At 49.7% G+C, this 27513-nt stretch overlaps 1 protein-coding gene across 1 annotated transcript in view; it reads right to left on the bottom strand.

The window, feature by feature from the left end:
- The window catches only part of LOC140392308 (scavenger receptor cysteine-rich domain-containing protein DMBT1-like), a 107581-nt gene extending 80086 nt beyond the window's left edge, over positions 1–27495 (bottom strand). Inside the window, exons 1-6 of the mRNA XM_072477625.1 lie at positions 27431–27495; positions 27227–27324; positions 26533–26547; positions 22580–22730; positions 14580–14788; positions 12384–12401 (exon numbers count right to left, since the gene is read on the bottom strand). Coding sequence (XP_072333726.1) covers positions 12384–12401; positions 14580–14788; positions 22580–22730; positions 26533–26547; positions 27227–27324; positions 27431–27495 — 556 coding nt within the window. The remainder of the gene's footprint in view (positions 1–12383; positions 12402–14579; positions 14789–22579; positions 22731–26532; positions 26548–27226; positions 27325–27430) is intronic.
- Between the last annotated feature and the right edge of the window lie 18 nt (positions 27496–27513).

Genomic DNA, 27513 nt, shown 5'->3' with positions numbered 1-27513 from the left:
CCGAGGAGCTATTGGAGGACAGATGCTGGGTCCCGATTGGATCTGCCACCTACTGGGCTCCACCCAGATAGGCGGGGTATAAGAACCCGGTTTATTCCCCGCAGCTGCATTCTGTGACTGAGCTGCTGGGGAACAAGTCTGCTCAATAAAGCCTCGATTAAAGTTCTCTACGTCTCGCCTCGTGTGTGATCGATGGTGCTACAAAGGGGAATCTTGACAAATACAGGATTAGGATGGGAATAGAGGAATACGGACCCCGGAAGTGTAGAAGAATACGGACCCCGGAAGAGAGGGGCAGCATGGTCTGAAGGCCCGAAGGGCATGTTCCTGTGTTGTACCTTTCTTTGTTCTTTGATATGTGACCACTGGCTGCACATCATGCATGTCTGCCCCCGAGAGCCGGGCAATGTACACAAGGCTATCATCTGAGCACACTCAATGGCATTCCTCCGGGTGAGGGTTTGGTTCCTGGGCGACAGGAGTTATCCGCTAAGGTCATGGCTGATGATACCTGTCCAGATGCCACAGACCAACATGGAGACCCGTTATAATAACGCCCATACACCGACCAGGAGCGTAATCGGGCGCAGCATCGACATGCTGAAGGTGCGGTTCAGGTGCCTGGACCGCTCAGGAGGGGCCATCCAGTACAGCGCTGGGAGAGTCTCCCACCTCGTGGTAGCCTACTGCATCCTCTAAAATATCATGCAATTAAGGGGCAACATAATGGAGGGGAGGGAGAATGCCAAGCTTCATCAAAAAAGGAGGATTCAGAGGAGGGCCAGGATGGGGAGGAATGGGGCCCAGGCAGCAATAGGAGGCTGCACAGCATGTGCGCCAGAACCGCACAATATTATCGCCTCCAGGTTCTCCAACTATGAGGCCCGGTGACTGGCACCTCAGATATCCTGTTCCACACCCTCCCCCACGTCGGTAGCTGCATCCGCTCCGTGCTCCCCACTGCAGGATGCTGGTCCTGGCAGCATCAGCCGACCTGGTCCATGGGATGGAGGATGATAACGACCGCTCAGTGATGAGGTCTCATGCTGAACAACATTTGATACGGTCTGACTCCTGCCCCCAGGATCACATTCCGCCATCCGACCGGGTGACCCCTGCAATGCGTGCAGGCCATTCCACTCACAGTCCCATCAAAACTCCGGGGGTGGTGAGGACAGGGACGGGGTCCGGGAGGTGTGCAGTAGTGGGTCACTCATCGGGTAAGCCCTACCACAGGGCGCCCCCACATTTCTGGCCCCGTTCCCTGCTGCCTCCAACTGCCCAGGGGTCCCTGGCCCATGTCCACCTCTAACACTCGCGCCTGACATCACCGGCCTCCCGACAACCCCCCACTCCGCCCCACCTTCTGTACCCAACCCAACCCATCCATCTCACCCTTCAGATAGGGGACCAAATTTGGAACATCAGTGAACAGGTGTTTCTTAAGATCAATACAAATATTGTGCCCTAGCCCCTATTGCTAACCTATCTGCTTCACCCTTAAGTGGTGTCTAATTTTTTAACCTTTCGTGCCCTAAGGCTCTTTCTCGTGGGTCCCCCAGGTGGTATATCGGAAGTGCAGGAAGCCTGCTACAAATCTCGCCCTGTGACCTGGGTCCCCTTTGGCTCCCGTCCTCTGGAACGACTGTACCCAGAGGAGCCTGGAAGTCTTCCAGCTGTCACAGATTTTGTGTTGCCACCCTGTTGCCCATCGGATGTGCCGGGTCAGGTGGGGGGGGGGGGGGGGGGGGGGGGAATTCAGAGGTGCTGTGGTGTTCGGGCACCTCCCCTATGGGTGTTTTCGGCATGGGCCCCATCACCTGCTCCTCCCTCGTGGACATCTTGATCCATGGCTGATACTTTTGCACCTAGTGCTTCCTCTGCGGACACCACCCGTGCGGTGTTGGCCTGGGTGGAACGCATTGTCGGCAGTGCCTCTGCCCCTGCAGGTGGTTGTACTTCTCCAACTGCACCTCCAGCACTGAATGGTTGCTGACACCCCTCCTCTAGTCCCCGACTCTGCCCCTGCATCTCCAACGTTGATGAGACCACCCTTTCCGGACGCCTGAGACCTATTTGGATGACAGCTAGTCTCTGGGTCGGGCCGTTCTCCAACCAACCACCCCCTTGGGGGTTGCTATCTCCACTGATGTGCTGCTACATGTGTGTGTGGTGTGCACCAGATTGCACCCCAGGAGCCACTTTACTGAAGTACCCAACCGAGATGGGTGTCTCTGGGGGTGGAGGATGCTGGTGACTAAAAGCCGGTGTCTTCCCCAGACATGTACTCCAGCGTGTCGCGGGGTTACAGAAGGGGGTGGGGATCACCAACACGTCCCACGTCATCACCAGGCGTGTCTCGGGGTTGCGACGGGGGTGCGAGGAACCCCAGATCGACCCGCCACATGATCCTGTAAGACAAAAGACCAGACGCATGGTTAGATCGCAGGTAGGCATGATATGGGGGGGGGGGGTGACACACGTCCCACAGGGACACTGCAATTCTTTGGGGACACACTTGCATCTCTGATGCCGACCTCCGCCTCAGTGACTGCCCACTCTCCAATCCCACGACCAGGCCTAATGTCCTCTAGTCTGCAGCGGTAAGAGGCCGCAGATTTGGCGGGCCTCAGTCGGTCTTCTCCCGATCCCTGCAGTTGTGGGACGCCTGCCGGGAGGGAGTGTGATGGGAGTGTATGATAGGGTTGGTGCCAGGAGCACGGTGCTGTTGACTCACCCTTGCCGCCCTGAGGAGATTGTGCAGCTTCTTCCTGCACTGCTGCCGGTCCTGGCAGTGGGGCCCACAGCGCTCACGGCCTATGCCACCTGCATCCAGCCCCGGTTGACATCTGTGGATGGCAGCCACCTGTCGCCCCGGGGAACTGGGTGTCCCGCCTCTCCTCAATGGCAAATAGCAGTGTCTCCAGCTCTGCATCGGCAAATCTTGGGTCCGCTTTCCAGGGTGGCATCTTCTTGGCTGTAATGAGTATGTGGGGAGTGGAGTGGTGCATCCAGAAATATTTAACATCTAGTCCTGCCCTGACATGAACAAAGGCGCTGTTCTAATCAAATCAGGGGCAGGATTCTCCATTTCTGAGACTAAGTGTTAATGGAGAATCTGTGGACTTTCACTACAGAAAAACTGATTCTACTATTATTAAGGGGCTAGCATCAGTGCCATGTGGAATGCAATCAATTCTGATGAAAAACGGTGCGTGATTTGCCTGGTCCGTGATTGACACTCAGGAGACTGACAAGCTGCAGCCGCACATACACATTACACTCCCCACATACTTATCCCAGCGAAAAAGATCGAACTGGTTGTGCTGTACTGCATCCATACAGCTGATGGGTCGTCTGGGGCCAGCTGTACCGAAGCTGCTGGGGAACAGATCTAGTCTATTAAAGCCTTCAATTATGATACAACCTCGTCTTCAAGTTTAATTGATCATGCATCAATTTAATAGACTACTCTTGAGCTGAAAGAATGGATCTCCGAATCAAGCCGGAGTGTCTACAACTCAGCCCCCACGCAGAGAACTCGGCTGCGATTTTTAAGCACTGGCTGGCGTGTTTTAAAGGCTACCTTGAGACGGCCGGAGGCACCGCCTCAGGAGAACAGAAACTGCATCTCCTGCACTCGAGAGTAAGCCCTGGAATCTTCTCCCTCATCGAGGAGGCAGAGGACTATGATGATGTGATCGAACTGTTAAAGGGACATTATATACGCCCTGTAAGCCAGGTCTACGCCCGTCACCTGCTTGCAACTAGACGGCAAAGCCCCGGGGAATCGCTGGAGGACTTCTACCGTGCGCTACTGGTGCTGGGCAGAAACTGTGGCTGCCCGCAAGTTTCGGGCAGCGAGCACATGGAACTTCGATTCCGGGATGCCTTCATAGCAGGTATGAGCTCTTCAGAGATCCGCCAAAGACTTTTAGAAAAGGACACCCTGGGACTGAGAGAAGCACGGGCCCTGGCAGGGTCCATGGATGTTGTAGTCCTACGCGCCCGACCGAGCAGAGGCCCCCTGGGTTGCATGGCATCCCGCAGCGGCAGCCCCACTGACCTTCCCCGTGTCCCTGCAGGCCTGCGCTGTAAGATGGCCCGCTATCTCCGTTGGGCCCCGTTGCTTCTTCTGCGGGCAGGCGAAGCACCCCCGCAAGCGCAGTCCAGCACGCACTTCCACCTGGAAAGGGTGCGGCAAGAAGGGCCATTTTGTGGGGACTGTCAAGCACGAACCGTGGCCGCGGTCTCCAATGACTCCAGACCGCCGCGGCAACCTTCCCTTTGGGCCCCAGGCAGCCGGCACTCACCGCCACCCCCCTATCCGTGTGCCATGCCTGACCCACGGCCGTGACCATCTTGGCCCTCAGACGCCACGCTGGACAGATGGGCGCCGCCATTTTGTCCATCCCCGACCACCATGTGCGATCCATGGGAGACGCCATCTTGGATGGGGCCCCAGGTCCCCAGCACAGCCGACTACATGCTGCCCGATCACAACCCACAACTGCTGCATCTGGCCTCGGTGACGCTGGACCAAAATCGACCTCGAACACTCACAACAGCAACGACGACGATCTTCATCAACGGCCACGAGACGTCTTGCCTGATCGACTCTGGGACCACGGAGAGCTTTATACACCCCGACGCGGTAAGGCGCTGTTCACTTGTTACCCACCCTGTAAACCAAAGAATCTCCCTGGCCTCCGGGTCACACTCAGTGGAGAAAAAGGGGTTCCGCCTAGCGAACCTCACTGTCCAAGGTAGGAAATTCAACAATTTCCGCCTTTATGTCCTGCTGCACCTCTGTACGGCTACACTCCTGGGGTTGGACTTCCAATGTAACTTGCAAAGCCTCACTTTTAAATTCTGCGGCCCTATAGCCGCCCTTACTGTCTGCGGCCTCGCGACCCTTAAGGTCGACCCGCCTTCCCTGTTTGCGAACCTCACCCCGGATTGCAATCCCGTCGCCACCATTTGCAGACGGTACAGTGCCCAGGACCGGACCTTCATCAGGTCAGAGGTCCAAAGGTTACTGCGGGAAGGGGTCATTGAAGCTAGCAACAGTCCCTGGAGAGCTCAAGTAGCGGTGGTAAAGACCGGGGAGAAACATAGGATGGTCATTGACTACAGTCAGACCATCAACAGGTTTACGCAGCTGGATGCGTACCCTCTCCCCCGCATATCCGACCTGGTGAACAGGATCGCGCAATACAAGGTCTTCTCCACGGTGGATTTCAAGTCCACCTACCATCAGCTACCCCTCTGCACTAGTGACCGCAAGTACACTGCCTTCGAAGCAGATGGGCGGCTCTACCAATTTTTAAGGGTTCCCTTTGGTGTTACTAATGGGGACTCGGTCTTCCAACGCGAGATGGACCGAATGGTTGACCGGTACGGCTTACGCGCAACGTTCCCGTATCTTGATAACGTCACCATCTGCGGCCATGACCAGCAGGACCACGACACCAACCTCCGAAAAGTTCTCCAGACCGCGAAAATCCTTAACGTACAATAAGGATAAATGGGTCTTTAGCACCGACCGCCTAGCCATTCGCCTCGGCTACGTAGTGCGAAATTGAGTTATAGGCCCCGACCCTGAACGCATGCGCCCCCTTATGGAATTCCCCCTCCCTCACTGCCCCAAGGCCCTGAAGCGCTGCCTCGGGTTTTTCAGCTATTCCGCACAGTGGGTCCCCAACTACGCAAAGCCCGACCCCTAATCCAGTCCACAACCTTCCCCCTGTTGACGGAGGCCCGCCAGGCCTTCTGCTGCATCAAAGCAGACATTGCAAAGGCCACGAAGCGCGCCATCGATGAGTCCCGCCCCTTCCAGGTCAAGAGCAATGCGTCCGACGTAGCTCTGGCCGCCACCCTCAACCAAGCAGGCAGACCCATGGCCTTCTTCTCCCGTACCCTCCATGCTTCAGAAATTCACCATTCCTCGGTCGAAAAGGAGGCATAAGCCATAGTAGACGCTGTGCGACACTGGAGGCATTACCTGGCCGGCAGGAGATTCACTCTCCTCACTGACCAACGGTCGGTGGTGTTCATGTTTGATAATGCACAGTGGGGCAAGATAAAGAACAAGATCTTGCGGTGGAGGATAGAACTCTCCACCTACAACTACGAGATCTTGGACCGTCCTGGGAAGCTAAACGAGCCTTCCGATGCTCTGTCCCGCGGCATGTGTGCCACCGCACAAGTGGACACCCTCCGAGCCCTCCACGAGGACATCTGCCACCCGGGGGTCACTCGCTTTTTCCACTTCATTAAGGCCCGCAACCTGCCCTACTCCATCGAGGAGGTCAGGACAGTCACCAGGGACTGCCAAATCTGCGCGGAGTGCAAACCGCACTTCTACTGGCCAGAGAGAGCGCATCTGATAAAGGCTTCCCATCCTTTTGAACGTCTCAGCATGGACTTCAAAGGCCCCCTCCCCTCCACCGACCGCAACACGTATGTCCTGAACGTGATTGACGAGAACTCCCGGTTCCCATTCACTATCCCCTGCCCCGACATGACCACATGACCGTCATCAAGGCCCTCCAGGGTATCTTTACGCTGTTCGGGTTCCCCGCGTACATACACAGTGATAGGGGGGTCCTCCTTTATGAGCGACGAACTGCGTCATTTCCTGCTCAGCAAGGGCATCGCCTCAAGCAGGACGACCAGTTACAACCCCCGGGGAAACGGGCAGGTAGAGAGGGAGAACGGAACGGTCTGGAAGACCGTTCTACTGGCCCTACGGTCCAGGACTCTCCCCGTCTCCCGCTGGCAGGAAGTCCTCCCGGAGGCCCTCCACGCCATCCGGTCGCTGCTCTGTACAACTACCAATCAGACACCTCATGAACGTCTCCTTGTCTTCCCCAGGAAGTCCTCCTCCGGGACCTCGCTCCCAACCTGGCTAGCGACACCCGGACCCATCCTGCTTCGGAAGCACGTGCGGGCGCACAAGTCGGACCTGTTGGTCGAGGGTCCACCTGCTGCACGCTAACCCCCAGTACGCCTACGCGGCGTTCCCTGACAGCCGGCAAGATACAGTCTCCCTCCAGGACCTGGCACCCGCCGGAACCCCACGCGCACCCGAACCATTACCCCCCCCCCCCCCCCCCCCCCCACAGCACCTCACTGGAGGGTCGGTCCTCCCGCCGCTCCTACTTAGGCCATGCCACCCACCGACGCCCTATTTGCCCCACCAGCGCCGTCTAGGGGTGACGAAGCTGCCATGGAGGACGAAGCCACGCTCACGGAGTCGCAGATGCCCGGGCCCCCACCAGAATCACCACAGAGGCTCAGACGATCCAGGAGGACGACCAGGCCACCCAACCGACTGATTGCTACACTGTAACTGTAACTGTAAATGAACACTGACTGTATGTATCTTCCACGCTTGTAAATACTCACGGTACCTCCATATCTGATCATACCATGTTAAATGCAATTGTAACCACTGGCCACCACCCCCGCCGGACTCTTTTTTAACAGGGGGTGAATGTGGTAGTATCAGGTATTGCAGTACCCAAGAGGCTGTAGACCATTGGGTAAACCTAGGAGTTTACCATTGGCTGTTTGGTATGTAGCTCTGCACTGATAGGCAGGGTATAAGAACAGGTGCCATTCCAGCAGCCCTCATTCTGTACCGAAGCTGCTGGGGAACAGATCTAGTCTATTAAAGCCTTCAGTTATGATACAACCTCGTCTTCGAGTTTAATTGATCGTGCATCAATTATTTTCTCCCGAATCCATCCACTCACGTTCTCCAAACTGAATTCCTTTTGCTACTTTTCAGAACACCTGACGAATCAGTTTTTTAAAAAAATATTGTAATTCTCCTCCTTTTCCACATTTTCTCCCAAATTTACACCCAACAATAAACAATAATCAGTAACGAATGTATTGTCAATATCCATATCAATAACAACGATCCCATCCTCCCACCAAACCCCAGACATCAGCCCGCATGTTAACATAAATAAATAACAACAAGGAATCAGGAATCACCCATTGTCACCATTAACACATACAGTCCCTCTCCCCCCAACCCTCCCAGCACCCCCGCCCCACTAATGTTCGATGTGATCCAATTCTCGAAAGTGCATAATGAATAACGGCCATGAATTGTAGGACCCCTCCAACCTGCCCCTCAGTTCAAATTTGACCTTTCAAGCAGTTAAAATTCCATCAGGTCCCCCCCATGCCAGGGCACAGGGTGGAGGGGTTGATCTCCACCCTAACAGGATCCGCCTTCGGGTGATCAACGAGACGAAGGCTACAACATCTGCCCGTTTCCAACCCCGGCTGGTCCGACACACCGAAGATGGCCTCCCGAGGGCCCGGGTGCAGTTTCACGTGCACCACTTTAGACATTACCCTGAACACCTCCTTCCAGTAATCCTCCAGCTTTGGTCAGGACCATAACATATGAACGTTGTTTGCGGCCCCCCGCAATGTTCACATACATCTTCTACCTCCTCAAAGAGCCGGCTCATCCTCGCCCTTGTAAGGTGTGCTCTATATTCCACCTTCAGCTGTACCAGCCCCAACCTCGCACATGAGATGGAGGCGTTCACCCTCCGGAGCACCTCACACCAGGGCCCCTCCTCCATACCCTCTCCCAACTCTTCCTCCCACTTTGTCTTGATCCCCTCTAGTGGCACCTTCTCCGCCTCCAAAATAGCACCGTAAACCGCTGATACAACCCTCTCCTCCAGTCCCCCTGTCGTCAGCACCTACTCCAGCATGTGGAAACCGGCTCTACTGGGAAGCTCTGTATCTCCGTTCTGGCACAGTCTCGAACCTGTCGTTTCTAAATATTTCCCCCTGCTCCAGCCCATACTTCGCTCCCAGCAACTTCAATCCCACAAAACGACCCCCAAGAAACAAATCTTTAAGTGTCCTAATTCCTTTCTCCTCCCAGCTCCGAAAATTTCCATCCCACTTCCCTGGCTCAAATATATGGTTCCCCTGAAAGCATATCGGCATAGGGGCAGCACGGTAGCATTGTGGATAGCACAATTGCTTCACAGCTCCAGGGTCCCAGGTTCGATTCCAGCTTGGGCCACTGTCTGTGCGGAGTCTGCACATCCTCCCCGTGTGTGCGTGGGTTTCCTCCGGGTGCTCCGGTTTCCTCCCACAGTCCAAAGATATGCAGGTTAGGTGGATTGGCCATGATAAATTGCCCTTAGTGTCCAAAATTGCCCTTAGTGTCGGGTGGGGTTACTGGGTTTTGGGGATAGGGTTGAGGTGTTGACCTTGGGTAGGGTGCTCTTTCCAAGAGCTGGTGCAGACTTGATGGGCCGAATGGCCTCCTTCTGCGCTGTAAATTCTATGATATCTATGATATCCATTGACCCTGCCCCCAAACCGAAGTGCTGTCGAAACTGCCTCCAAATTCTCAACAACGCTATTACTACCAGACTCCCTGAGTATTTCCCCTGGGCCGCCGGGAGCGGCGCTGTTGCTAGCGCCTTCAATCCCGACCCCCTACCCAAACTCTCCTCCATTCTGACCCATTGGTAGTCAGCCCCTCTCACCCAGCTCCATACTTCCCCATATTCGCCGCCCAGTAATAATACATCAAGTTCGGAAGACCCAAACCCCCTGCCTGCCTTCCTTTCTGTAGTAGGCCCGATGAATCAGTTGATACATTTTTGCAGTCTGCAGCCTTCTCCCACACTACATGACCAATTTTTGTGTCTGAAGTGTTGGGTGCTCTGACACACAGACGAACCAACACGGTTGCGAATGGTACAACGCAGTTTTATTTCAATGAACTATTAACATATTAAACTCTGGTATTCAGCACATGGTGAACCTCTGAGTGGCTGGCAGTGAGGTCTGTGCCCTGAGCCCTCTCCTGCTCGAGTGCCCAGGAAGTGTCGTGTTCCCTGCTTTGTACTGTGTATGCTCTTGTCCGTGATTGGCTGTCGTGTTTTGTGTGTTGATTGGTCCGTTGATCTGTCCATCATTATGTGTGTATGTATGTGCTGTGATGTTCACCTGAATATCATGACATCCCCCCTTATTTACAGGATTATGTGCCTACGTGATTATAAATAGAGATGTGTACTGAGTGTAGCTAAATGTGTGTGCGTGCAATATTTACAGCATGTACATGGGGCTTAATTTATACAAGGGGCGATGTCGGGTGTGACATAACAACAAGGTTGTACCATAAACAAAGAACGGGGAAATGTTGAACGATAAAACAAATTCCTGTAACGATAAGAACATAAACATATTAACAAAGTGGTTGCATGAGTTCAATGTATAAACAGTCTCATAAGTCCAGTCTAGTAGGTGGGCGACGAATTCGGGTTGACCATCAGGGTGGCACACTAGTTATCACCCGGATTGATCGTGTTAACTCGGTTCCCATCAATGACCGCAACACAGAAGGCGTCTCGGTCATCTGGGCAAGATTTGTAATGGGGAGGCTGAATGGTCCGCACGTCCCTGTGAGGTTGTAGGAGTTGTGGAAGATTGACAGGTTGAGCTGCTCGACAGTAAGCAGCGTAGTGGCCCACCTTGCCACAGCATAGGCATTGTCGGGTTCTTGCGGGACATTGCCGCTTTAAATGTGCAGCTCTACAGTTGCCACACGTCGTGACGTCATGACGTTCGTTGCGCCACTGTGCATGCGCAGTTCGGTCTTGCGTCGGGCGCGCCTGCGCATCACGTCCCTCAGTGTTGCCGTAGGTTTTGCCGCGCACAAGCGCGGGAGGACCCAAAAAGCGCGCGAAATGGCCGACGTCGTCCGGGCCGCGGGCCGGGAGGAGCTCAATCGCCTGGACCCGTTTGGCCTCGTGGGGCACCTGGCTCGCCGATCCAGCCGCGTAGGACCCCCGCCGCGCCGATTCGGTCGCCTGAAATTGTGCATAGCGGCTAGTCGCGTTTTCGTGCAGGGCACAGGCTTCGATTGCGGAGGCTAAGGTGGGGCCTTTCATTTTTAAAAGCTGCTGGCGTAGGGTGCCCGAGGCGACCCCAAAAACGATCTGGTGCCGAATCATGGAGTCTGAGGTGGTGTCGTAACCGCTGGACTGCGCGAGGATGCGGAGATGGGTGAAGAATGACTGAAAGAGCTCATCCTTACCTTGCAGGCGCTGCTGGAAGACATATCTCTCGAAGCTCTCGTTGACCTCGACGTTGAAGTGTTGGTCGAGTTTGAGAAGGACCGTCTTGTATTTGGATTTGTCCTCGCCTTCCGCGAACACCAGGGAGTTGTAGACATGGATGGTGTGCTGCCCTGCGGTGGTAAGGAGGATGGCGATCTTTCTGGTGTCCGAGGCGCTCTCTCTTTCGTTGGCTTCCAGAAAGAGCTGGAAGCGCTGCTTGAACAGCTTCCAATTTACGCCGAGGTACCCAGCGACTTGCAGCGGCTGCGGTGTGTTGACGGTGTCCATGGCGCAGGATGGCCGACTTGTGGGTAGGTGTCAAATCACTCCTGGTATCATGAAGTGTTGGGTACTCTGATACACAGACGAACCAACACGGTTGCGAATGGTACAACGCAGTTTTATTTCAATGAACTATTAACATATTAAACTCTGGTATTCAGCACATGGTGAACCTCTGAGTGGCTGGCAGTGAGGTCTGTGCCCTGAGCCCTCTCCTGCTCGAGTGCCCAGGAAGTGTTGTGTTCCCTGCTTTGTACTGTGTATGCTCTTGTCCGTGATTGGCTGTCGTGTTGTGTGTGTTGATTGGTCCGTTGATCTGTCCATCATTATGTGTGTATGTATGTGCTGTGATGTTCACCTGAATATCATGACGGTGTCATCTGCAAACTTCTCAAATCATGACAACTACACTTAAGCCTAAATCGTTGCCATACCTAGAAAAACAAAGGAGCCAACATTAAGCCCTTAAGACCCCCAATGGAAAATGCTCTCCTGTCACAAAAAGCTTATCTACCATCACCCTCGGTTTCCAGCCACTGAGCCAATTTTGGATCCACCCTTTGCCTTTATATCCCAAGAACTGTTACAGTTCTGACCAGTCTGTCATGTGGAACTTTGTCAAAAGTCTTGTTAAAATCCATGTAAACAACATGAAACACTTTCCTTTTTTCGACTTTAAAAAAAAAATTTAGAGTGCCCAATTCATTTTTTCCAATTAAGGGGTAACTTAGCGTTACCAATCCACCTACGCTGGACATCTTTGGGTTCTGGGGGCGAAACCCACGCAAACACGGGGACAGTGTGCAAACTCCACACGGAAGTGACCCAAAATCGGGATCGAACCTGGGACCTCGGCGCCGTGAGGCAGCAATGCTAACCACTGTGCCACCTTGCTGCCCCAACAACGTTCTCTTGTTACCTCCTCAAAAATTTCAAACATTAGTTGAAAACATTAAAACTGAAAATTCTGTAAATACTCACCAGGCCCAACTGTGGCAACTGTGGAGAGAGAAAAACAGTGAACATGCTTCAGATTGTGACCTTTCATCAGAATTGTGTGGTCAGTTAAAGGCCCATGGAGGGGTCTACTGGTGACAGTGTTCATTCTGTAACAATGGCATCACCGGCCCTCATCAATTTCCCCTGCTTTTCTCCCCAAAGCTCATCACTGGGACCTACCTCCCCAGCCCCGATAACCCCAGGTCCCACATGCCTGTTCATGAGGGCACTGCCCATGCACTGCATCCTCTTTTTCCAGGTGGGCATCCATGCTGGTGGTACTGCTGTGGCTCTGAGTTACTATGGCACTCTGTTTGGCTAACAGCTCCTGAGCGTGGGTCACCCTCCATAACATGAACCACAGCCCTGGCTGACAAGATGGGACCCTAGATGACACAGAATGTAAATTTCTGCCACCTCCACTTTCAAACCCTGTTCTATTGCTAATTTAAGCCCTTGCTATCCATGTAACTCTCAGCTTTGTCTATACAATGTAGTGATTGCAGCTTCTGCTCAAGCTCTGGATCCTGGATCTCGGGCTCCTCTTGCTGACATCAATTTCTTTACAAATAGTTGTTTAGAACATAATGGGCGCGATCTACCGGCCAAGCCACAAATGGGAGTGTGATGCGGCCAGTAGATGCCAGGAGAAGCGTCCTGCGGGCTTCCTGGTGGGCAATAAGCTGCATAGAATCACAGAATTTACAGTGCAAAAGGAGGCCATTCGGCCCATCGACTCTGCACCGGCTCTTGGAAAGACCACCCTACTTAAGCCCATGTCTCCACATTATCCCCGTAATCCAGTAACCCCACCTAACCTTTGTGGACACTAAGGGCAATTTATCATGGCCAATCCACCTAACCTGCACATTTTTGGACTGTGGGAGGAAACCGGAGCACCCGGAGGAAACCCACGCAGACACGGGGAGAACGTGCAGACTCCGCACAGACAGTGACCCAAGCTGGGAATCGAACCAGAGTTCCTGAAGCTGTGAAGCAACTGTGCTAACCACTGTTCTTATAAAGACATTGATAATTCATGGCAAACGAGACACAGGAGCGAGAGCGAATCTCATCAGTATCACGGATATTGAAGCAATGAAAATAAAACCCAAAATATTAAACCATCCAGTATTCCAAACGTATCGGTGATGGCCTCGCCGGATCGAGGGTATGGATGCTCACGGCAGTTTCCGCTCGCTATCACACTTCGAAAAAACATGCCACAAATAAAAGTTAGAAACGTTTCCATTCATAGAACATAGAACAGACAGTACAGAAGGAGGCCATTTGGCCCATAGAGTCTGCACCGACCCACTTAAGCCCTCACTTCCACCCTATCCCCGTAACCCAATAACCTCTCCTAACCTTTTTGGACACTAAGGGCAATTTAGCATGGCCAATCCAACTAATCTGCACGTCTTTGGACTGTGGGAGGAAACCGGAGCACCTGGAGGAAACCTACAGACACGGGGAGAACGTGCAAACTCCACACAGACAGTGACCCAGTGGGGAATCGAACCTGGGACCCTGTAGCTGTGAAGCCATAGTGCTATCCACTTGTGCTATACCGTGCTGCCCATTCGATTGCGCCTGAGATGTTTCAGGCAATTCCATAAAAACACAGTGAGGGGAGTCTTATTTAGGTGACAGTGGTCTCAATTGGTAGCTGTATATTCAGTGAGCCACCTGCATCGCGTCTTTCCGAGAAGGCCCAACTCATCTTGCATCATTCAAGCAGTTAACAGGCCAGGAACAGGTCATCCGCCAGGATGAAATGCCCGGGGTGCAGAGGTCCCTGTCGCTGAGAGCTGCCATCCAATCAGAGGCCTGCAGCTCCTCTCTATTCAGCAGCAACACCGTGGATGCGCTGCTGCTGCCAGGGCTACACCCACCCGGGGCCTCAGATCGAGGATGGAGCCAGGCACAGGTGAATTTGTCCTGTGAAGCAAGAAATTCCCAGGTACTTCAAATGGGAAGATTTGAAAAATATGTCCTCAACCCATTTATTTTCTCCTTAAATGCTCTTTGATGACACTAAATTAAGTAACTGGATTCAATTAAGGTGAAATGCAATTGATCCATGCCTTAGTTGATGCCTAGTGGCTCCTCAAACTAACCACACATTCGTGCTAATTTAAACTATATTGCACAAGGCCCGAAATTTTACAGACTTACTTTGAAACAACGGCTGAGAGTAGTAACGTGCAGTAAAGCCAGCACTCGTTTTAAGGTGATCAGATTTAAAATAAATGGTCATAGTGTTGGACGATGATGTAAATGTGTGGTTTGATCCAGTACATATTGTTGCAATCAGAGGAGAATTTGTTGAAGCTCCATCATATATTGCAACATAATCGTTCGAGCACCACAATGATGCTTCCAGCCTGGGGAGAGAATGATAGTAAATTGAAAATGTATTTGTAGTAATCACCGTTTACAATTAACAATTTACTTCATAATCTGGGCAACATATATACACACACATCTACAAACAACATTGAGAGAGTAGGATATGTTTTCAAATAATAAGAATGCATGAAACATGGAACAGCCATTCACTCACTCAATCTTTCTTAACAATGTTAATTTACCTTAACATTGATATAACCTTTTGTATTTAATCACCCAACTGAATATTCTTGTAATATTTCTCCCTGCCATTTATTACAATCAAGAAAGATGCCAAAATATAAATTTCCATTTCTCAACCCTAACTGTTTAGGAACATTGGAACTTAGGAATAGGTGTTGGACGTTTGACCCATTGAATCTGTTCCATTATTTAGTAAGAAATTGTACAACACCAGGTTAAAGTCCAACAGGTTTGTTTCGAATCACGAACTTTCAGAGTGCATCTCCTTCCATAGGTGAATGAAGAAGTGGGTTCAGAAGTGATGCAAGACGATACTTTGAAGGTGAGTCTTTGCAGGTAATTAAGTCGTTCCAGGTCCAGATGGAGCGACTGGAGAGTCTTCTTACGGTGCCCAGCCCAGTCCAACGCCGGCATCTCCACACCATTATTTAGTGTTTGATCATTGACCTAACTACAAAGACCTGCCTTTTCCCCACATTGCATCACATCAGTGGCGAACAGGATTTTATTAATTTGAATATAGAATTAAGACAGATCTGGCGCCGATCATGAGTTCCAAACTTATCCAATCATTAAATATTTGTTGCACAGAAAGTGGAGATTTGACTCATCATATCCATGTTGGCTCATTGGAGGAGCATTCCACCATGTCCCACTTCCTAGAACCCTGGCAATCTTTTCACGTCAGAACATTAACAATTCTCATTTACAGAGTTTGACTGGAGCATAACTCTTGCATTCCTGGTATGATGCTGGAAAATCTATGCTGCACTTGCTCAGAAATCAATATCCTTCTGAAGATTTGCTGCTTTGAACTGTTTGCAGTGCATCAGGTGTGGTCTAACCAGGACATTATATAGTTGCCAAGTGACTTCTTTCCACTTATATTCTATTCCTTACAATATAAAGGTGAGCATTCCAATAGCCTTTTAGAATATTTTTGTTCGTGTTTGCTCTGTTTTAATGATCTGTGACTTGGCTTTCTGCTTAGTTTGATTTGACTGAACATTACACTCTGCTTGAAATCAGGAAAGGAATTTTCACCTCCCTTGAGGCCTTTCAACATCAGGGCCTGACTTTTTCAGATGGTGGGGGATCGACTCCCAGTATTCAGAGACTTGGCAGGGAATTCATCTCCGACATTCCCAATGTCATTTCACTCTTAAATGAATATTGATTGGCCAGGTTTGGATGTCCCACCTTGGCGAGCTGTCAGCCAATCACAGCTCTCCAGCCCATCCAGGTATAGCGCAGCAGTGGCCGGACGAAACACTGCAGCACCGTGCCCGGGACGAAGTGCAGGGAGCCAGTGTGAGTTAAATGGCAGGGCTCCCAGGGAGGGAGGGTAGGGCATGCCTTAGGCATCGCAGGATAGAGGGGGGAGTGAGGGTGGGGAGGGGTGGGGGGGGAGGGTGAGCATGGTAAGTGCTTTATCAAGGGATCGGCCAGTGAGGAGCGATGTCCGGAGGTGTTTTGTCCATGAAGGGAGGGCAGCCCCAGTCAGAAGGGTGCCTTCGATGGAGGCGGCCATGTTCCTCCCCGAGATGGAGGCCGTGATTTTATCTGCTTCCCACACTAGCTACCTGGCACCTGCCAAGCTGAAAATCTAGGCTGGGTGGAAACCGTCCTTAAATGGCCTGCAAATTGCCACGTAGAGGTCTTAATAGGGGCAGGGGCAGGTTTTCCCTCCGAGGCCTTGTCCATGCCACTGTAAAATGTGGGCAGCATTCCAGACGAATACTAGTCCATGCAATTTCACGCTTACCTCCTTTGGCCTCAAAACCCATCGAGGAGAGCTTAAAATTAAGACCCAGATAATTGGAGAAATCTGCAACTTTTTCGCAGCAGGATACTTGTGGAAAATTACCTATGGACCAACCATTACACAACATCCTCAGTAAATGTGCCTCAGGTTTGAACGGAATCGCAAAGATGTTTAACTGCGGCAGAATATTGAATTGACAAATCGGCCCGACCAGGTCTAGGTCGTGGCCTAACCTTAGGAATGCCCAACCCAGCCATTAATGCTGGAACCGACCACGTAACCTGGCCCAACCTGACCCAGGAAGACCCAGCCAACAACCCAAACAAGGCATAAACATCCCCAAAACAGCGAAGACTCCATGTGAGGACCCGTTCATGCCGAAAGGTAGACCTGTCCACGCAGAATCCCGGAGCCCAACCGGATTGTGAACCTGCCCCCCCCCCCCCCCCCACCCCCCGCACCCCTGGATCCCTCCAGACGCAACTACTTACCTTCCACAGGGTTAGACTTCTTCCATCGGATTCCGAGACCATTCGGAAGCAGCCACCAACCTAGTAAGGGAGGGAAATGCGCCGATCTGCAGGTGAGACTAAAACAACGCGGTTTCAAGTCTCCTATCCCCAGCATACGCCTGGCAAACATCCAAGCGATCAAAAACAAGCATGCCAACATTAACGCTAAGATTAACTCTTAGAGGGAAGCAAGAGACTGCTATGCACTCTGCTTCACAGAGATATGGTTGTTCCCTGCCTCACTGGACTGTGCCATACAGCGTTACGGCTTCTCAATTCACCAGATGGACTGTATGGCGGCATCGGGCAAGGCGAAGGGTGGAAGGGTTTGTCTCCTCATCAACTCCACCTGAGACTTGGCGACCCTGGCGAACTCCTGCTCTCCGGACCTGGAATATCTGACTCTGAAATGCCACCCATACTACCTTCCACGGGAGTTCACTTCTGCCATCATCACAGCGGTCTACATCCCACCCCAGGATGTGAAGAGGGTGCTTGATGAATTGTACACCGCTATAAATAACAGTGAAACAGAATACCTGGAGACTTTATTCATCATGGCCGGGGACATCACCCAGGCCAACATCAAGAGTGCACTGCCAAAATTCCACCAATACATCTCTTGTACCAACAAGGACCCAATGTCCTTGATCACTGCTACACAAAACTTCAAGGGCACCTACCGATCCAGCACCTAACCGCAAAGCGGAAAATCAGACAACAAGAAGGTGCTCCTTCTCGCGGCATATAAGAAGAAAATCCGGTTAAGAAGATCATACAATGCTGGTCTGAGGTAAAGGAAGTGCTCCTATGCGACTGCTTGGAGTCAGTGGACTGGTCTATATTTAAGAACTCAGTGGCCAACCTAGACAAGTATGTCACCACCGTCACAGACTTCATCAGTAAGTGTGTCAGTAAGCGTGACAATAAATGCGTGCATGCATTCCCCGACCGGATAACCATGGTTTAATCGGGAGATTAAACCACTTACACGGAGTGATGTTTACAGTATGGCAACTGCTCGACCCAAGACCATAAGAAACTATAGAGAGTTGTGAACACAGCCCAGTTCATCATGCAAACCCGCCTCCAATCCTTGACTCTGTCCACACCTCCCGCTACATTGGGAAAGTGGGCAACATAAGCAAAGACCCCTCCCACCCGGGTTATTCACTCTTACAACTTCTTCCATCTGGCAGAAGATTCAACACTAACAGATTCAAAATGGCTTATTCACCATTGTTACCAGACTCTTATGGACTGAACTGACCTCTCCACGCATCTTCTCTCTTGTAGCACTATGCTCAGTATTCTTTACTAGATGTATATGTCTATGTATTACATTGTGTATCATTGTATGTCCTACAGGGAGGATGCAGGAGGGAGGGTTTCAGATTTCTGGATAATTGGGGCTCATTCTGGGGTCGGTGAGACCTCTACAAACGGGATGGTCTACACTTGGACCAGAGGGGTACCAATATCCTGGGGGGGAAATTTGTTAATGCTCTTCGGGAGGGTTTAAACTAGTTCAGCAGGGGCTTGGGAACCTGAATTGTAGCTCCAGTATGCAGGAGGTTGAGAGTAGTGAGGTCATGAGTAAGGTTTTAAAGTTGCAGGAGTGTACCGGCAGGCAGGAAGGTGGTTCAAAGTGTGTCTTCTTCAATGCCAGGAGCATCCGGAATAAGGTGGGTGAACTTGCGGCATGGGTTGGTACCTGGGACTTCGATGTTGTGGCCATTTCGGAGACATGGATAGAGCAGGGACAGGAATGGTTGTTGCAGGTGCCGGGGTTTAGATATTTCAGTAAGCTCAGGGAAGGTGGTAAAAGAGGGGGAGGGGTTGCATTGTTAGTCAAGGACAGTATTACGGTGGCAGAAAGGACGTTTGATGAGGATTCGTCTACTGAGGTAGTATGGGCTGAGGTTAGAAACAGGAAAGGAGAGGTCACCCTGTTAGGGGTTTTCTATAGGCCTCCGAAAAGTTCCAGAGATGTAGAGGAAAGGATTGCAAAGATGATTCTCGATAGGAGCAAAAGCAACAGGGTAGTTGTTTTGGGGGACTTTAACTTCCCAAATATTGACTGGAAACGCTATAGTTCGAGTACTTTAGATGGGTCCGTTTTTGTCCAATGTGTGCAGGAGGGTTTCCTGACACAGTATGTAGATAGGCCAACGAGAGGCGAGGCCGTATTGGATTTGGTACAGGGTAATGAACCAGGACAGGTGTTAGATTTGGAGGTAGGTGAGCACTTTGGTGATAGTGACCACAATTCAATTACGTTTACTTTAGTGATGGAAAGGGATAGGTATATACTGCAGAGCAAGAGTTATATCTGGGGGAAAGACAATTATGATGCGATGAGGCAGGACTTAGGATGCATCGGATGGAGAAGAAAACTGCAGGGGATGGGCACAATGTTAATGTGGAGCTTGTTCAAGGAACAGCTACTGCGTGTCCTTAATAAGTATGTACCTGTCAGGCAGGGAGGAAGTGGTCAAGCAAGGGAACCGTGGTTTACTAAGGCAGTCGAAACACTTGTCAAGAGGAAGAAGGAGGCTTATGTAAAGATGATACATGAAGGTTCAGTTAGGGCGCTCAAGAGTTACAAGTTAGCTAGGAAGGACCTAAAGAGAGAGCTAAGAAGAGCCAGGAGGGGACATGAGAAGTCTTTGGCAGGTAGGATCAAGGATAACCCTAAAGCTTTCTATAGATATGTCAGGAATAAAAGAATGACTCAGGTAAGAGTAGGGCCAGTCAAGGACAGTAGTGGGAAGTTGTGCTTGGAGTCCGAGGAGATAGGAGAGGTGCTAAATGAATATTTTTCGGCAGTATTCACACAGGAAAAAGACAATGTTGTCGAGGAGAATACTGACATTCAGGCTACTAGACTAGAAGGGCTTGAGGTTCATAAGGAGGAGGTGTTAACAATTCTGCAAAGTGTGAAAATAGATAAGTCCCCTGGGCCGGATGGGATTTATCCTAGGATTCTCTGGGAAGCTAGGGAAGAGATTTCTGAGCCTTTGGCTTTGTTCTTTAAGTCATCTTTGTCTACAGGAATAGTGCAGGAAGACTGGAGGATAGCAAATGTTGTCCCCTTGTTCAAGAAGGGGAGTAGAGACAACCCCGGTAACTATAGACCAGTGAGCCTTACTTCTGTTGTGGGCAAAATCTTGGAAAGGTTTATAAGAGATAGGGTGTATAATCATCTGGAAAGGAATAATTTGATTAGACATAGTCAACACGGTTTTGTGAAGGGTAGGTCGTGCCTCACAAACCTTATTGCGTTCTTTGAGAAGGTGACTAAACAGGTGGATGAGGGTAAAGCAGTTGATGTGGTGTATATGGATTTCAGTAAAGCGTTTGATAAGGTTCCCCATGGTAGGCTACTGTAGAAAATACGGAAGCATGGGATTCAGGGAGATTTAGCAGTTTGGATCAGTAATTGGCTGGCTGGAAGAAGACAAAGGGTGGTGGTTGATGGGAAGTGTTCAGACTGGAGTCCAGTTACTAGTGGTGTACCACAAGGATCTGGTTTGGGGCCACTGCTGTTTGTCATTTTTATAAATGACCTGGAGGAGGGTGTAGAAGGATGGGTGAGTAAATTTGCAGATGACACTAAAGTCGATGGAGTTGTGGACAGTGCGGAAGGATGTTACAACTTACAGAGGGACATAGATAAGCTGCAGCGCTGGGCTGAGAGGTGGCAAATGGAGTTTAATGCAGAAAAGTGTGAGGTGATTCATTTTGGAAGGAATAACAGGAAGACAGAGTACTGGGCTAATGGTAAGATTCTTGGCAGTGTGGATGAGCAGAGAGATCTCGGTGTCCATGTACATAGATCCCTGAAAGTTGCCACTCAGGTTGAGAGGGTTGTTAAGAAGACGTACGGTGTGTTAGCTTTTATTGGTAGAGGGATTGAGTTTCGGAGTCATGAGGTCATGTTGCAACTGTACAAAACTCTGGTGCGGCCGCATTTGGAGTATTGCGTGCAATTCTGGTCGCCGCATTATAGGAAGGATGTGGAATCATTGGAAAGGGTGCAGAGGAGATTTACCAGAATGTTGCCTGGTATGGAGGGAAGATCTTACGAGGAAAGGCTGAGGGACTTGAGGCTGTTTTCGTTAGAGAGAAGAAGGTTAAGAGGTGACTTGATTGAGGCATACAAGATAGAGGATTGGATAGGGTAGGTCTCCACAGTGAGAGCCTTTTTCCTCGGATGGTGATGTCTAGCACGAGCGGACATAGCTTTAAATTGAGGGGAGATAGAAATAAGACAGATGTCAGAGGTACGTTCTTTACGCAGAGAGTAGTAAGGCGTGGAATGCCCTGCCTGCAACAGTAGTGGACTCGCCAACACTAAGGGCATTCAAATGGTCATTGGATAGACATATGGACGATAAGGGAATAGTGTAGATGGGCTTTAGAGTGGTTTCACAGGTCGGTGCAACATCGAGGGCCGAAGGGCCTGTACTGCGCTGTAATGTTCTATGTTCTATATTCCTCATGTATGGAACGATCTGCCAGGACTGTATGCAGAACAAAACTTTTCACTGTACCTCGGTTCATGTGACAATAAATCAAAATGAAATTACGTCAAATATTGTATTTTAGTGGTTGACTGAACAGGATTAAATATTAGTGACTGTTTTTCAAAAAATTGGTTCATGGGCAAGAGGCATCACTGCTGTCTTACTGACCATCCCCAGCTGGAAGACCTATGGCTGGTCAGATATCAGCATCTTTCATTATTTGGATAACTCAAATCCTGATTAATTCTCCAATCTATGAGCCAAATACTTCAACAGGTTAACAGCTGTTTAGGTTCCAGCTGAAACATTTGGCCCAATTTTAACTCCGGTGTAAGTGGATGGATTTTGATTGGCTTCATTGTATTCAACACCGGGGAAGCAGGTGTCGCCTAAAATAGTGAAGAGGAATTTACAAACGCTCCATTAAGGAATATGTTACTGGAATGTGAGAAGGGAAAGGGAATATGTCTAATTGGACAGCTCTTTCAAAGACCCCCTATAGCCACAATGTGGCCGAAAGCTTCCCTTACATGTTGTCATGTTTTCTGATTCCACAACACATCTGGCCAGATGGTCTGATGCATCACATGGGTCCATTTCGTTCCATTCTGGAAATTTTACATTGTCGATCACCGTGATTGTCCTTTCTCATTGACAAAACAGAAACATTAACTGTGGGGAAGATACTAATTTAAAGGTATTCAGACTCCTTAGTGTGTATTCAGCTCTAGCTGCCTCTGACAGTGACAATGAACGAGTGGAAATACAGTTACTTACTGAAAACCATCCAATTTCAAAGTTATTCTGTGCCGTTTGGCCACTTGAATGTACCAAATGCATTTGGCATTATTGGGATACGGTTCTGGATAATTAGGGCTGGTAAATGATCCACTTTCAGTCTCAAGCCTCCCTCCACATGTTATTCCATCTAGTTACAATGAGAAAATGAGGAAATGAGTAATGTAAAATAAGATGTTGATCCTCTTTCAATAATTTTGCCTCCTCACCTGAGTAATTTCACCCCTCACTGAGGGATAATTAGTTGAGCTCCCATCACACTCTTGTCCCTCATTCAACTAGCTGATATCTATTTATCTAAGCTGAACTTTCACACACTCCATAATTGTCGGGGACATTGCAGCAGAGTCTAATGTTCTCAATATCTTTCCGTAAATCACATTCAGGGACTGAATACCATTCATAAATAATTGCGTCGCCACTGCAGCAGGGTTTTGAGCAGTTCAGCGTATTACTCTGTAGCAGCAATATCTCTGAATAAACCCTGCACTATGTTTTTACGAAGTTAAAACATGGCACCTCTATTTCCTTTTCTCTTTGCGGCAACAATAAATATATAACAGAAGAGGAAGCTGGCGATGAGGATTCGGGCCATAAACAACTATATACGAAGGTTTGGAGGTCTAAAGAAAACCATCATCGATACTTGGGCCAAAAATCATCGACTGATTTGTGTCAAGTAAAAAAAAAAGAAAACTGTTCAGATCGTAGAGAGGCATCAGCGAGTCAATCGGCTGATCGTGACAGTCCCTAGTGCGAAATAAGGATTTCAAAAATAAATGGGGACATAACTGTGAGTTACTGGCGTATATCTCGTAAACAATATAAACATTTTCAGGTTTACTTATTGTTTGTAGTGGGTAGAAGCTGTGGGGATCATGCATATGGCACTGCAAACAGACTGTGGTAACGGGAACCTAGAAGGCTGCAACCTACTGCTCGGGAACCGATAGTTCAGAAAAGGAAAGAACTGCCTTGCTTATAGGCTTGGGGATTGCTAGCTTGAGGATAAATGGAAGGGAGAAAGGCTGAAAAAGTCCAAATCAGGGAAACGGGGTCTGAAAAATGGCAGGAAAAAGTTGTGCCATGGACTCGTTTGATGAGGATTATGAGGCATGGAATTCTTATGAGGAAAGGTTCCAACTGTATCTTGTAGCAAATCAGACATCAGAAAACATGTATACTTCGATATTTCTCAGCTTGGTTAGGTAAAAAACATTCATGTTGTTATAAAATCCAGTCCACCCAGCTAAACCAGGAGAAAAGACCTACAAAGAGTGAATGACAACCTTGCAAGGACATTTCTTTCCCCTTCCGCTGCTAATCGCTGAAAAATTCCGGTTCCAACGTTATGCACAAGAAGAAGGGGAAAGCATTTCTCAATTCAACACTATGTGAATTTAGTCAAACATTTGATGATACACCACAATAGATTGGTCTGTGGTATCAGAAATGAAGCCATCCAAACAAAATTGTTGACTGAAAGTACATTAATCCTGAAACCTACCTCTTCCACGGAAATCGCTACTTCCATGGAACTTACAGAGAAAGAGGCTTGTTGATTGGAAGTTCATAAAATGGAGGCTGCAAGAAGCAGGTCTGCCAAAAATCTAGTGCGTCATCATTGTACTCTGATTGGACATTCAGCAGGAGAGTCTTGGAGTAAGGAAGATAAATGCAAAAGTTGTGGCAAAGTGGGCCACATTGTCAAGGCCTGCTGGTCACACCAACCTTCATCAGCATAGAAGAAATGTACCGAGAAAACACAGCTAAACACAGCTAGTCAAGTTTACCAGTTAAGTTATAAAACTGAAGACTCACTAAAGGACAAGGTGTCAAGTCAGTTTAAATAATTGAATCTTGGTATCGTACCCGTGAAAATAGACCAGCAACGCTTTTGGGTTTACTCAAAACTTAACGGGTGGGAGTGAATGGGGAACTGCAGCAATACTCATACCTGAGAGAATATGCAGTTAGAAGCTAAAACAGCGACCTTTACAACTATTGGATGTCATCTTGAGGACATACACCAAGCAGGTCTTGCCACTGAAAGAATACATCAAGATGCTTGTGGAAGTTAATGGTCAAAAAGCAGGGTTTCCTCTCCAGGTTGCCCAAGGACACTTTCCAGCATTGTTTGGTAGATCAGGATTAAGGAAGATAAAGCTAAACTGGGCCATCGTGAACCAACTTGTTGATTCTATGAATGATATACAACACTTCTGAAGATGGAAACAAAGTATCTGAGGAGTCATGAGGATCCATCACTGGAGTTGAAGTGAAATTCAAGATCAAGGCAGACAATTTCTTAAAGCACATACGGCACCAGCTGCCATCTGGCCATAAATGGAAGAAGAACTTGACAGGTTAATTGAGATAGGCGTCATTGAGCCTGTTACCACCAGTGATTGGGTGACACTAATCATTCCTGTGTTAAAGAGGGATGTTTCAGTAAGATTATGTGGGGATTTTAAAACCACAATCAACCCAGTATTGTGTGCTGACTTATCTTCCACAACTTATCGAAGATCCATTGACCGGACTATTAGGAGCTAAATATTTAGCAATCCTTCTCAAGCATATCTTCAGATGAATGTGGCTGATGAGTCACAGTCAGAAAGCTAAGAAGTAGGACCTCTAGGTTTGTAATCTCAGGATTATGTCCTGTGCCACGTGCCAGTGAGGCTAGAAATAGGAGGATAGTGCAGCTAAACACGTGGCTGAACCAGTGGTGTAGGAGGGAGGGTTTCAGATTTCTGGACCATTGGGATCTCTTCTGGGCCAGGTGTGACCTGTACAAGAAAGAAGAGTTGCATCTAAACTCCATTGACACCAATATCCTGGATGGGAGTGTGCTAGTGTCACCCGGGGGGCCACAGGGCACCAGCACGGCGCCAGAGTGCTGCGCGCTCTCCGGTACCGATAAGAGGCCCTGCCCTGCTGGCGCAGGTCAGTGCATACGCGTGGTGCCCATTTCCACGCCGGCTCATGCGCTTAGAGCCCATTTCAGCGCCAGTGCCACATAACATGGCACAGCGACAAAGCGGGCCCGCACAGGAGGTTGGCCCTCTCCAGTTCACGCCTGCCCACCGATCTGTAGCACCCGATCGCAGTCCTGGCCGTCGTGCAGACCCCGCCCGGAGTCTGATCCCCCCGCATTCACCAGGACGGCCACCATGGCCGCGGATCCAAACTCCCACCGGGTGGTACCAGGTTGGAACCACGCCGGCGGAATTCGGTGGGAACTCGGCTTGTCGATCGCTGAGAATTGGCGTGCGTGCGCGACTGGCACCGATTCTCCGGTCGCTGGGGAATCGCGTCCCGGCGTCGGAGCCGCTTGGTGGGAATTTCCAGCGTCACTGGTGATTCTCCGACCCAGTGCGGGCTCGGAGAATCCCAGCCACTATGTTCGAAAACCCAATTAAAAAATGTATTAAAAAAAAAATTAATGTCCACCCGGAATCAACGATAGGCCCTGTTGCTAGCAGCGTAGAAGTAGGCCTTCAGACATTGCTTAGGTTTGTAGATTGCAAATGGGGACACGCTGAGTGGGCTCCCGTTGCCGACATGCCCAGGGAAGGCCAACAAAGTTGTTGTGACGGTTAACTTCATGGACACCTTGCCGGTCACTACTGCCCAGGTACATGACTGGACGCAAAAGGACTCATTACTGGCAAAAGTACAGCACATTGTCTTCTGGGGGTAGGGGTGTGCAAAAATCAAAACTCCCAAGGAACTAGGGAGCTTTGACGCCAAGCTGCTGGAGCTCAGTGTGGAAGAAGGCATTCACCTATGCCAGAATGTGTTGTTCTAACAAAATATTCCAAACGCATTCAATGAATTTCTCATCGCGGCTACGTTTGTCCATCTGATTTTCCAAATCCATATGCTGATTGAAATTAAAAAGATACTCATAAGGCTGAAATACTCACCAGATCTGGCAGCATCTGTGGAGAGAGAGGCAGTGTAATAAAATTCCCATTAGATTGTGGTCTATAGGTTTTAACAGGCAACGTAATTGTATATTTTCTGTTCCTTAACTCTCGTCAAATAGTTTCTGCCCTTGGCCCCTCTGAGATATCTAATGTCTCCAGCAGTGTAATTGTCTTGTTAATCAATACCGCCACTACCCCCTATTTCCTTCCTTTCCTATCTATCCTGAACACATTACATCCAGGAAAATTTAACACCTCGTACTGCCCTGCTTTGAACAAAATCTCTGTTATAATCAAAACATCGTGGGCGGGACTTTAGTAAAAGCGAACCAAGTCCCACAGCGAGCAGGTTTAGCTGCGTGTTTCCCAGTGCTCGCAGCGCCAAGAAACATAAGGCTATAAAATGCTACTCATGTTTTATTGGGGGCCTCAGCGGGGATCACACGGCCAAGGCCACACATAGCCCCATTTTGTGCACTGAGGAGCTCTGCTCGTCAGAATTCCTCAGTGCAGAAGGAGATCGGGACGCTATTTCTAAATGGTGTTCCGATCTGCGAGGCCCCCGTCATGACCCCCTACTACCACAAGCCCCAACGCACTATGGAGGTTCCCCGGGCCCCTGTGCTCCCTACCAACATCAATGCAGGTACCCCAGCCCGATAGCCAGTGCACAAAACATGCCAGTGTCTACAGCCTTTTCCCACACTAGAAACTACTTGACCAGTTTTTGTGGCATCTGCATTCTTCTCAATCATGACGATTACACTTAAGCCTAAATCATTGACATACCTAGAAAAAAAGGAGTCAGCTCTAAACCCTTAAGACCCCCAATGGAAAGAGCTCTCCAGTCATAAAAAAAACACACCATCTACCATGACCCTCTGCTTCCTGTTACCGAGCCAATTTTGGATCCAAGCCTTTATATCCTCCGGACTGGTACAGTCCTGACCAGTCTGCCATGTGAGACCTTGTCAAAAG

This window comes from Scyliorhinus torazame, chromosome 16 (genome assembly GCF_047496885.1).
Source record: "Scyliorhinus torazame isolate Kashiwa2021f chromosome 16, sScyTor2.1, whole genome shotgun sequence".
Classification (NCBI taxonomy): domain Eukaryota; kingdom Metazoa; phylum Chordata; class Chondrichthyes; order Carcharhiniformes; family Scyliorhinidae; genus Scyliorhinus; species Scyliorhinus torazame.
This window is presented reverse-complemented; position numbering and strand designations above follow the sequence as displayed.